Below are 13,608 nucleotides of genomic sequence, written 5' to 3' on the forward strand. Positions count from 1 at the left end.
GAACCCCGGAGTTTCTGACATTTCAGCATACCTATCCGAACGGCATACTGTGGGCTAATGCGCATGCGCAGAACGTTAACACGCTATTTACGCATGCTCTAAACTTTGTTTTGCTCTTGTCTATCATTTCAGGATATCGCCGACTAAAGGTAAGTAGTTGCGCATTATTAGTACCATTTTTACTGTCCATTTGTTATATAGCTACAGTTAAAAAACATAGTTGTACTGTTTGAAAGTGAAGTTTTATTATACAAACCAGATTCCAAAAAAGTTGGGACACTATACAAATCGTGACTAAAAACTGAATGCAATGATGTGGAGGTGCCAACTTCTAATATTTTATTCAGAATAGAACATAAATCACGGAACAAAAGTTTAAACTGAGAAAATGTATCATTTGAAGGGAAAAATATGTTGATTCAGAATTTCATGGTGTCAACAAATCCCCAAAAAGTTGGGACAAGGCCATTTTCCCCACTGTGTGGCATCTCCCCTTCTTCTTACAACACTCAACAGACGTCTGGGGACCGAGGAGACCAGTTTCTCAAGTTTAGAAGTAGGAATGCTCTCCCATTCTTGTCTAATACAGGCCTCTAACTGTTCAATCGTCTTGGGCCTTCTTTGTCGCACCTTCCTCTTTATGATGCGCCAAATGTTCTCTAGAGGTGAAAGATCTGGACTGCAGACTGGCCATTTCAGTACCTGGATCCTTCTCCTACGCAGCCATGATGTTGTGATTGATGCAGAATGTGGTCTGGCATTATCTTGTTGAAAAATGCAGGGTCTTCCCTGAAAGAGATGACGTCTGGATGGGAGCATATGTTGTTCTAGAACCTGAATATATTTTTCTGCATTGATGGTGCCTTTCCAGACATGCAAGCTGCCCATGCCACACGCACTCATGCAACCCCATACCATCAGAGATGCAGGCTTCTGAACTGAGCGTTGATAACAACTTGGGTTGTCCTTGTCCTCTTTGGTCCGGATGACATGGCGTCCCAGATTTCCAAAAGAACTTTGAATCGTGACTCGTCTGACCACAGAACAGTCTTCCATTTTGCCACACTCCATTTTAAATGATCCCTGGCCCAGTGACAACGCCTGAGCTTGTGGATCTTGCTTAGAAATGGCTTCTTCTTTGCACTGTAGAGTTTCAGCTGGCAACGGCGGATGGCACGGTGGATTGTGTTCACTGACAATGGTTTCTGGAAGTATTCCTGAGCCCATTCTGTGATTTCCTTTACAGTAGCATTCCTGTTTGTGGTGCAGTGTCGTTTAAGGGCCCGGAGATCACGGGCATCCAGTATGGTTTTACGGCCTTGACCCTTACGCACAGAGATTGTTCCAGATTCCCTGAATCTTCGGATGATGTTATGCACAGTTGATGATGATAGATGCAAAGTCTTTGCAATTTTTCGCTGGGTAACACCTTTCTGATATTGCTCCACTATCTTTCTGCGCAACATTGTGGGAATTGGTGATCCTCTACCCATCTTGGCTTCTGAGAGACACTGCCACTCTGAGAAGCTCTTTTTATACCCAATCATGTTGCCAATTGACCTAATTAGTGTTTATTGGTCTTCCAGCTCTTCGTTATGCTCAGATTTACTTTTTCCAGCCTCTTATTGCTACTTGTCCCAACTTTTTTGGGATTTGTTGACACCGGAGGAACTTATGGCCATTACTGTACATTAACAAATCCATTTTGAAAGGCTCTAAGACTGAACATTGTAAAAGACTTTATAGTAATTACTCACTATAAATGAAACAGAAAGCTTTATATTTTGTCAAACACAAGAGCAAATTTAAAATGAAGGCTTACCTCTTGCTATCGATGTTGGGACAACCTATTTTTTCTTAAGCAAGGAAATAATCTGCGCCATAAAGCTGAAGGGTGATGCACATATCTTACCACTGCTCCATAGCATCTTTACAGTTGTGCTTAAAGGTTTGTGAACTGTTTAGAATTTTCTATATTTCTGCATAAATATGACCTAAAACATCATCAGATTTTCACTCAAGTCCTAAAAGTAGATAAAGAGAAACCAGTTAAACAAATGAGACAAAAATATTATACTTGGTCATTTATTTATTGAGGAAAATGATTGAATATTACATATTTGTGAGTGGCAAAAGTATGTGAACCTCTGCTTTCAGTATCTGCTGTGACCCCCCTTACTAAACGTTTCCGGTAACTTTTGATCATTCCTGCACACCGGCGTGGAGGAATTTTAGCCCATTCCTCCGTACAGAACAGCTTCAACTCTGGGATGTTGGTGGGTTTCCTCACATGAACTGCTCGCTTCAGGTCCTTCCACAACATGTCGATTGGATTAAGGTCAGGACTTTGACTTGGCCATTCCTAAACATTCACTTTATTCTTCTTTAACCATTCTTTGGTAGAACGACTTGTGTGCTGAGGGTCGTTGTCTTGCTGCATGACCCACCTTCTCTTGAGATTCAGTTCATGGACAGATGTCCTGACATTTTCCTTTAGAATTCTCTGATATAATTCAGAATTCATTGTTCCATCAATGAAGGCAAGCCATCCTGGCCCAGATGCAGCAAAACAGGCCCAAACCATGATACTACCACCACCATGTTTCACAGATGGGATAAGGTTCTTATGCTGGAATGCAGTGTTTTCCTTTCTCCAAACGTAACGCTTTTCATTTAAACCAAAAAGTCTCATCCGTCCACAAAACATTCTTCCAATATCCTTCTGGTTTGTCCACGTGATCTTTAGCAAACTGCAGACGAGCAGCATTTTTTTTTGGAGAGCAGTGGCTTTCTCCTTGCAACCCTGCCATGCACACCATTGTTGTTCAGTGTTCTCCTGATGGTGGACTCATGAACATGAACATTAGCCAATGTGAGAGAGGCCTTCAGTTGGGGTCCTTTGTGACCTCGCCGACTATTACACGTGTGCCTTGCTCTTGGAGTGATCTTTGTTGGTCGACCACTCCTGGGGAGGGTAACGATGGTCTTGAATTTCCTCCATTTGTACACAATCTGTCTGACTGTGGATTGGTGGAGTCCAAACTCTTTAGAGATGGTTTTGTAACCTTTTCCAGCCTGATGAGCGTCAACAACTCTTTTTGTGAGGTCCTCAGAAATCTCCTTTGTTCGTGCCATGATACACTTCCACAAACATGTGTTGTGAAGAGCAGACTTTGATAGATCCTGTTCTTTAAATAACACAGGGTGCCCACTCACACCTGATTGGCATCCCATTGATTGAAAATACCGGAGTCGAATTTCACCTTCAAACTAACTGATCATCTGTGAGGTTCACATTCTTTTGCCACTCACAAATATGTAATATTTGATCATTTTCCTTAATTAATAAATGACCAAGTATAATATATTTTGTCTTATTTGTTTAACTGGTTTCTCTTTATCTACTTTTAGGACTTGAGTGAAAATCTGATGATGTTTTAGGTCATATTTATGCAGAAATATAGAAAATTCTAAAGGGTTCACAAACTTTCAAGCACCATTGTATCTCTGCTACTTCGTGATATTATAACTCTACACTTCATTCTATTCACATGTAGATCCAATTCTGAACCATGCAAAGTCAAATTTGCTGCTTGATCTACACAAAAAGCAATGAAAGATTAGCTCTAATTTTAGTGCAAACGTAAAAAGCTAAAGGAAATGCATTTTCAGTCTACTGCTTTGTTCTAAATACACCGTGAACACAAACTTCCATATTCTTGAGAGGTCTTTTATTTAATTTAATGGAATGAGGTATAGGGGTCAGAGTTACATCACAACTTAAAATTGGAGAACCACTTTATCTCTAAATTCTCCCCACTGGGAGCCGCCACCTGGAAAGAGGATTACTTGAAACTTCTCATTTCCTGTAACACATGAACATAGGGAGAGAAATCCACACCCTGGATTGGTTCACACTTTGTACAAAACGCTGCAGAGCTCAACACCAGACCACTGCAACCCCGAATGGGATAATCAGGTTGCAAATGAGCCAGTAGACTAATATCGAGCATTGCATCTACATTTTGTGACAGGCTGAGCCATCAAAGCAATTATTTCTCAAAAAGAACAAATCCATCCACTCGCAAAGAACACAAACCTTTTAAAAAGTGGTTTTCATTTTTTTTTTTTTTAATTCGTCATATAACTTTAAAATAAGGTCTGGTTATGTTTGGCTTTAATCATCAAGTCCACATTAAGAAACCTGGCATTTCACAAACACATTACTTGATGTCCTTTTCATAGGGAACAATATACACTGTGATTTAAGAAACCTGTCGGCAGTTTATATTTAGTCTTTCCAAATTCAGAAATAAAAAAAAATAATCAAAAATTAAATGCACTTTGAAACCAGCTTGATAGTTTGTTTTTTTTAAAAAAATACTTTTGGATCTTCTTGGTCAAAGCATCTTGTGGACCCTAGGGGTCTCTACTTCTCCACACCCCACCCCCACTTCTCACAGAGGAGTGGCCTCCCTGCTGGATGAAAGAGCCAACGTTAACTGGGTATGCGGCCTACGAAAAAAGGCTTACATTTGAAAATGAATATAGAAAGGAAAAGCTTGTAGAATTGCTGGGGTTACTTTTCTTTTTATTTTAATCATCCAGGAAAAAATAGTTGCCGCTCTTCTTTTGTTCCACATCCTAAAAGACAGAAACAGAAACATGTCACTTACACATTTTAAAAGAGTTTGTTAGATTAAAAAAAAAATATATAATGTATATCTATATAATATCTATCTCTATCTATATACTGTATCTATATATATCTATATATTTATATATACATATATATATATACAGTGGAATCTCGGTTTTATTTCAGCATAATTCAAAAGTGAAACTCGTAATTAGTGCATTCATTACAATCCAAAGCTTCGTATATCAAAGTTTATTTCCCCATAAGAAATAATGGAAACTCAGATGATTCTGCTCCACAACCCAAAACTATTCATATAAAAATGATTAATACAAAATATAAAGTAAAAATACATAAAACAAATTAACCTACACTTTACCTTTAAAAAGAATCATGGCTGGTGTGAGTGAGTTTCTAAACTCATGTGGGATTCCACCCAACGGGACGACCAACGCTTGTGTTAGAGCGGATGCCCCAAAGCAATTGCAGTCTCCCAGCGCTGTAGCAGTTCGCCGTATAAGCACATTTAAAAGATCACAGACATGCTATAGCGCCTGCCGTCAATAAGGGCTATACAAGAAACATTATAAACATCCTGCTGCAATAAATAACAGCGCTGTTGCGGTTTCAAGCTGAAGGCGGCTGGTGTTGTTAAAGTAATGCGACTCAGCTTCGAGTTTTGGGGCGCAAGATGGGGAAATCGCACTTCACAGCGCGCACACAGTCACAATGCTGTAGTAAACAGTATACGCTCGTACAGATGATGACTATATGAGTGAGGCAAACAGACTCAGACGGAGAATAGGAGACAATTGCCCTCAAGAGGAGAGAGAGAGACTGCACTGTGAGCGGCGGCGGCGGCGAATAAGGAGAAAAAGACGCGCTTTGAGCAAGAGATAAGATAGAGAGAGAGAGAAGAACCATCAGCTCAGTTGTGATCACATGACACTCAGCAGACAAAGTGTATCCATACTGCTTTCGTATTGCAAGACATGCTTCGTTTATCAAGTCAAAATTTATTAATACATTTTGCTCGTCTTGCAAAACACTCGTAAACCAAGTTACTCGTAAACCGAGGTTCCACTGTGTGTGTGTGTATATATATATATATCTATATATATATCTATATCTATAATATGTATATATATACACATATATACACACACACATACATATACATACATACAGGTGCTGGCCATAAAATTAGAATATCATGACAAAGTTGATTTATTTCAGTAATTCCATTCAAAAAGTGAAACTTGTATATTAGATTCATTCATTACACACAGACTGATGTATTTCAAATGTTTATTTCTTTTAATTTTGATGATTATAACTGACAACTACCGTAGATCCCGTTATATAAGCCGAGAATTTCGTCCTAGATTTTTGGCTTGGAGTTTGGGGTCGGTTTATCACGAGTATCGTTTCAGATTCAAGATTTCCAGCGCAATGCGGTTTTGCCGATGAATACGAAGTAAATAATGACGAAACCACAGAGCCATCTTTCAGATGAAGAAGTAACTTTGCATGCCGGTACTTTAAATTAAATAAAGAATTTATTCAAAAAAGTGTTTTAGTTGTTGATTTTATGAATAAAATTTACAATAAATTATCGGGAAGTTTAAAATAAAAATTTTTGTTTTGATTTACGACCAACATCTTGCGTTACGACCGGATGCGGTCCGCGTGTATCGCTTGCGATTGTAAACAACCAACCGAGAGCGTTAGTAGCGTCAGTCGGAGCCCAGATACATGTGGTTGTGGATGTAATTTCCGTCATTGCAGTGATTTACCTATATATTATTTTTATATATATATATATATATATATAAATAAATATATAATTCATTAAGACCATGCAAGCAAGACACATAATTGCTAAGAGAGGAAGAGAAGGTAAAGAAAGCGATCACAATCGAAGCGAAGATGGACATTGTGTGGAAATATGAGAGTGCTGTTCGTGTGGCCGATCTCGCTAATATGTACAGCATGTCGAAATCCACCATCTCGACAATTTTACAAAGAAAAGGATTTGCATAAGGAGGCTCCTTCTAAACAATAACAACCTTCTGTTTCATTCTCCTCCCTTCCTGCAGCCCTAAAGATGTAAAATTAAATGGCGAGTACAGTATGAAATTGTTGTTTCTAGAATATAATGCCTTTTATTGTCACTATACACATCTACATGAGATTAAAAGCAGCTCCTTCAGTGCAGAAAAAAAAAGTTCTGTATAGGGCTTGTATGGTTGATTTTTAGCCTTTGCATAACGCCGGATCTGCGGCCCCTGCTTTCTTTCCCTCCTCCGTCTGTGTCATCTCCTAGACCCGACAACAATCCACGGAGAGACGGCTGGACTCGCTATGTTGTCTGGGATGTTGTGCGTGTGATGAAAAACACTCGAAACAGATGTCTGGCTCTGGACACCAATGTCTATAAGGTTCTGACGGGGACTGAAAAGGAGAGCCATGAGCCGCTGCGACCATGCGCGCCGCCATGCTCCTAGCTTAATGGAAGTAGGCTAGGCACATTTTATAACTTTTTGGTTAGCATATTAGAAAAATTATTGGTGTTTTGGTAAATTATGCACATTATACAACCATTTTTTATTATGAAAAGGTTAAGTAAGTGTTGCAGTGGGAGGTCCGGAACGCATTATGGGTTAGCCTTCGCAAAGGAATTAAGTTCATAAGTCAAGGGTCCACTGTATTGCGTATTTAAGTTAATCAAATTTATAACGAGTCTCCGGAAATCCACCCGCCGATGTACCGTATTTGCGTATATAGCTTCAACACAAAGGTTTCATTTTACCAAACTTCTCCGCAATCACTTCCTGGTTTCCATCAAAAATGCCGGCAGTCTCAAATTCTCGCCGATAAACATGATAAATATACCTGAAGAGATTGGAGAAGGGGGTCGGCTTAGATACCGGTCATCGGCAAATACATGTAATTTAGTAGGTAGAGAAGGGGGTTGGCTAATATACCGAGTCGGCTTATATTCCGGGATCTACGGTAATGAAAGTCCCAAATTCAGTATCTCGGAAAATTAGAATATAGTGAAAAGGTTCAATATTGAAGACACCTGGTGCCACACTCTAATCAGCTAATTAACTCAAAACACCTGTAAAAGCCTTTAAATGGTCTCTCAGTCTAGTTCTGTAGGCTACACAATTATGGGGAAGACTGTTGACTTGACAGTTGTCCAAAAGACGACGACACCTTGCACATGGAGGGCAAGACACAAAAGGTCATTGCTAAAGAGGCTGGCTGTTCACAGAGCTCTGTGTCCAAGCACATTAATAGAGAGGCGAAGGGAAGGACAAGATGTGGTAGAAAAAAGTGTACAAGCAATAGGGATAACCGCTTGTACCCTGGAGAGGATTGTGAAACAAAACTGTGGGGGAGATTCACAAAGAGTGGACTGCAGCTGGAGTCAGTGCTTCAAGAACCACCACACACAGACGTATGCAAGACATGGGCTTCAGCTGTCGCATTCCTTGTGTCAAGCCACTCTTGAACAAGAGACAGCATCAGAAGCGTCTCACCTGGGCTAAAGACAAAAGGACTGGACTGCTGCTGAGTGGTCCAAAGTTATGTTCTCTGATGAAAGTAAATTTTGCATTTCCTTTGGAAATCAAGGTCCCATAGTCTGGAGGAAGAGAGGAGAGGCACAGAATCCACGTTGCTTGAGGTCCAGTGTAAAGTTTCCACAGTCAGTGATGGTTTGGGGTGCCATGTCATCTGCTGGTGTTGGTCCATTGTGTTTTCTGAGGTCCAAGGTCAACACAGCCGTCTATCAAAGTTTTAGAGCACTTCATGCTTCCTGCTACTGACGAACTTTATGGGGATGCAGATTTCATTTTCCAACAGGACCTGGCGCCTGCACACAGTGCCAAAGCTACCAGTACCTGGTTTAAGGACCATGGTATCCCTGTTGTTGATTGGCCAGCAAACTCGCCTGACCTTAACCCCATAGATTTTATTGTGAAGAGGAAGATGCAATACGCCAGACCCAACAATTCAGAAGAGCTGAAGGCCACTATCAGAGCAACATGGGCTCTCATAACACCTGAGCAGTGCCACAGACTGATCGACTCCATGCCACGCCGCATTGCTGCAGTAATTCAGGCCAAAGGAGCACCAACTAAATATTGAGTGCTGTACATGCTCATACTTTTCATGTTCATACCTTTCAGTTGGCCAACATTTCTAAAAATCCTTTTTTTGCATTGGTCTTAATTGATATTCTAATTTTCTGAGATACTGAATTTGGGACTTTCATTAGTTGTCAGTTATAATCATCAAAATTAAAAGAAATAAACATTTGAAATACATCAGTCTGTGTGTAATGAATGAATCTAATATACAAGTTTCACTTTTTGAATGGAATTACTGAAATAAATCAACTTTGTCATGATATTCTAATTTTATGACCAGCACCTGTACACACACATACACTCTATATATAAAATCCTCAGCCTAAAAGTGCAACCATTTTATGTCACATTTTTTAATCACGCTTTAAATCAGGCTTATTTTAAAACCTACATATACATGTTTGGTATCATTCTTTTCAGAATTTTAATGTTGATGTTGTCAGATTTTCACATTCTTATTCCGTTTTTAAATTATAAACTAAAATATCAAGAACTTGTGTCCCGCAGCACGAGACTTTGTGGCAAGAGATTTAACCATACCCGGGTCTGGAAATAAAAGACAAAGAGTAGGACAGCTGCTGTACAGGCTTTTAAATGTTCGAAGCGCCGTGCGAGATGCAGATCATGCAGTACGGCGGCAGAAGGAGCAAGCCAGCAGCTGATTGAGCAAAGAGGAGATAGAAAAAAAAAAGTTTCCTATTGTATCACCATTTAAGAGGGGGCAACCACATCTCCTTGGGTGCGTTCAGCCCCCCTCTTCCCAATGTGAGTGGCAGACTGGCCACAACTAGGGGTTTGGCGACTAAGGCACCTTGGGGGTATATATATATATATATACAAATTATATTATACTATATTATATATATGTAAATTATATTATATTATACTAATACTAACTGCCATTTTCATCAAGATGGAGGAGAATATGACTTAAAATTACTTTAATGCGTTCATTTTTGTTTAAAGATCTGCCCATTAGAAGGTTCGAAAAATCAAGAGGACCACTCACAGGTCCTTTCCACCCAATTTCTTCAAATTAATAACACTAGTTTGAGTTTTTAAGGCCCCCTAAAGTTCTACTCTCTACCACACTATTTGGGAACTTATTCCATGTGTCTGTGGTTATCTATGGGAAGAAAAACTTGAATGTTTGTGTGGTGTTTCCATCCCTCTCTGTCTTGCGCCAACACTTTTAATGTGAGGTATGACTTAAGTCATATCTCACTGAGCTGGTCTAGATGGGACGCTCTACACAAATTGTACATCAGTACTCAGCCACTACTGTAGAGATGCGATTCAATTGCTGGTGAGCTTTGCCGTCAAGTTTCAGTTATCTACTACAGTGCTGCCATCTAGTGGAAAGATTTTTTATTCTTTTCAATACAATAGTGTTACAAATAGTTCATAGTTACGTCATCACAAAAAAAGCATAAAGCTGCTGATGTTTTGAAACAAGTAGATTAGTTGCAAATTAATATTTTTATGATAATAACAGTGATCAAGATAATGACAACTGACTGAATGATGTGGAACTTGTAAGCTGTGGCACTGATGCAGAGAGCTACTCCTAAGCCTTTTCTTTATCCTAAGGCATCCAACTTGTCACGACTATCAGAACAACACTACCGCCCGCTGAGTGCAAACTGTCACCAACTATCACGCCCGCTGAGTGCAAACTGTCACCAACTATCAAATGTGGTGTATGCAACAAGCCTGGAAAGTGCAAAGAAACTCGTTACAACCCTACGTGGTGCCATCTTTCAAGGACTCTCATTCAAATGGGGCCTTTTAGTCATGTTGCTGGTCAAAATAAAGTACAGTACTAACCCCTAATTTCTCTTCTGCTCTTTTTACAGTTTTCTGTGGAGGCAACCTGCACCATCTAATCAAAGCACATCAATGTTCCTACATTGACGGATTAAAAGCCAGAGGTCTACATGACCATCATCATCAAGTCCTTCCATGAGAACCCTAAATACAAAGAGGACCGTTTCATTTATGTTAGGTATTAAAGATGGATTAAAGGCCAGAAATCCACATAACTGTCCATTCATCCATTTTTTTCTAACCCGCTGAATCCGAATACAGGGTCACGGGGGTCTGCTGGAACCAATCTCAGCCAACACAGGGCACAAGGCAGGAACCAATCCCGGGCAGGGTGCCAACCCACCACAGGACACACACACACACACACACACACACACACACACACACACAAGCACACACTAGGGCCAATTTAGAATCGCCAGTCCACCTAACCTGCATGTCTTTGGACTGTGGGAGGAAACCACGCGAACACGGGAGAACATGCAAACTCCACGCAGGGAGGACCCGGGAAGCGAACCCGGGTTTCCTAACTGCAAGGCAGCAGCGCTACAACTGCACCACCGTGCCGCCCTCCACATAACCGTCATCAAATTCTTCCATGTGAACCCTGAATACCATGAGGACTGATTGAGATCATCTTTTTTCTCTTTCTTCATCATGTAAAGCACTTTGAGCTCCATTGTTTGTATGAAAATGTGCTATAGAAATAAATGTTGTTGTTGTTGTTCATGTCTACAATTTGTCATTTAATACTAAAACATGAAAAACATTTCTGTTTTAACAATGTAATTACATAGATTGTTGTAGACGCACATCAAATTATTTCCCCTTACAATTCTGGGTAGGTCAATTACAGATGATCAATCAAGGCAGGAACTGGGAGAACTTCTTCCCCGTTCTGCGGCGGTGGGCGGGATTGTATAGCAGGCTGCTTGGGCTTATCGACACTTTTACAAGATAAAAGAGGCAGACGGAGAGGTGCAAAGGGATTTAAAGTGGGCCGGATTTACGAGTTTTTTCATTGGCTCTGGTAATTCTAGTGTTAAAACTTGAATCCAGCGGCCTGTGTTTAGTCGAGCTACTGATTCCTTCAAGAGACGGTCACAGAAATTTTTTTTATAGCAGTGTAAAGTCTCACCTTCTTTTAACTTATTTTGTTGGGTCATTATGAGAAGCCCATTTTAATTCTCAGTACCAGCAAGTGGCTGTGGTGCACTGTGCTGAGCATAAACGCAAAGACCACTAAAGAGGCATTTGAATGCCAAATGTAAATGTCAATTAAAGATGGAATCTATTTTCAACAAAACGCGGACCAAAGGCATTTTTTGTGAAAACTAACACTTGTTGCGGGCTGTATTTAACCTTGGACATCCGGACCTTGAACATTTTAATGCAGCCCATAGGCCTGGATTTTTGACTTTTTTCTAGAGCTGTTGTGTCTTTTATTGTAATATGGAGGCCAAGCCTGCACACAGTACTCCAGGTGAAGCCTCAGCAATACGTTACATTGCTTAAGCATGACTTCCTTTGACTTGCACTTGTGCTGTATACAGTGCATCAGGAAAGTATTCACAGCGCATCACTTTTTCTACATTTTGTTATGTTACAGCCTTATTCCAAAATGAATTTAAATCTTTTTTTTTCCTCAGAATTCTACACACAACACCCCATAATGACATGAAAAAAGTTTACTTGAGATTTTTGCAAATTTATTAAAAATAAAAAAATTGAGAAATCACATGTACATAAGTATTCACAGCCTTTGCCATGAAGCTCCAAATTGAGCTCCGGTGCATCCTGTTTCCCCTGATCATCCTTGAGATGTTTAATTGAAGTCCACCTGTGGTAAATTCAGTTGATGTGACCTGATTTAGAAAGGCACACACCTGTCTACAGAAGGTCCCACAGTTGACAGTTCATGTCAGAGCACAAACCAAGCATGAAGTCAAAGAAATTGTCTGTAGACCTCCGAGACAGGATTGTCTCGAGGCACAAATCTGGGGAAGATTACAGAAAAATGTCTGCTGCTTTGAAGGTCCCAATGAGCACAGTAGCCTCCATCACCCGTAAGTGGAAGAAATTTGAAACCACCAGGACTCTTCCTAGAGCTGGCTGGCCATCTAAACTGAGCGATCGGGGGAGAAAGGCCTTAGTCAGGGAGGTGACCAAGAACCCGATGGCCCTCTGTGGAGAGAGGAGAACCTTCCAGGAGGACAACCATCTCTGCAGCAATCCACCAATCAGGCGTGTATGGTAGAGTGGCCAGATGGAAGCCACTCCTTAGTAAAAGGCACATGGCAGCCTACCTGGAGTTTGCCAAAAGGCACCTGAAGGACTCTCAGACCATGAGAGACAAAATTCTCTGGTCTGATAAGACAAAGGTTGGACTCTTTGCTGTGAATGCCAGGCATCACGTTTGGAGGAAACCAGGTACCGCTCATCACCAGGCCAATACCATCCCTACAGTGAAGCATGGTGGTGGCAGCATCATGCTGTGGGGATGGAACTGGGAGACTAGTCAGGATAAAGGGAAAGATGACTGCAGCAATGTACAGAGACATCCTGGATGAAAACCTGCTCCAGAGCGCTCTTGACCTCAGACTGGGGTGACAGTTCATCTTTCAGCAGGACAGCGACCCTAAGCACACAGCCAAGGTATCAAAGGAGTGGCTTCAGGACAACTCTGTGAATGTCCTTGAGTGGCCCAGCCAGAGCTCAGACTTGAATCTGATTGAACATCTCTGGAGAGATCTTAAAATGGCTGTGCACCGACGCTTCCCATCCAACCTGATGGAGCTTGAGAGGTGCTGCAAAGAGGAATGGGCGAAACTGGCCAAGGATAGGTGTGCCAAGCTTGTGGCATCATATTCAAAAAGACTTGAGGCTGGAATTGCTGCCAAAGGTGCATCGACAAAGTATTGAGCAAAGGCTGTGAATACTTATGTACATGTGATTTCTCAGTTATTTTATTTTTAATAAATT

The 13,608-nt window shown here is 40.7% G+C and overlaps 1 protein-coding gene across 1 annotated transcript in view; it reads right to left on the reverse strand.

Annotated features, from left to right (window-relative positions):
• Window positions 1-3,716: 3,716 nt before the first annotated feature.
• The window catches only part of abce1 (ATP-binding cassette, sub-family E (OABP), member 1), an 80,143-nt gene continuing 70,251 nt past the window's right edge, over window positions 3,717-13,608 (reverse strand). The window contains exon 18 of the mRNA XM_039750198.1: window positions 3,717-4,644. Coding sequence (XP_039606132.1) covers window positions 4,597-4,644 — 48 coding nt within the window. The 3' untranslated portion in view covers window positions 3,717-4,596. The remainder of the gene's footprint in view (window positions 4,645-13,608) is intronic.

Source organism: Polypterus senegalus, chromosome 4 (genome assembly GCF_016835505.1).
Source record: "Polypterus senegalus isolate Bchr_013 chromosome 4, ASM1683550v1, whole genome shotgun sequence".
NCBI lineage: Eukaryota > Metazoa > Chordata > Cladistia > Polypteriformes > Polypteridae > Polypterus > Polypterus senegalus.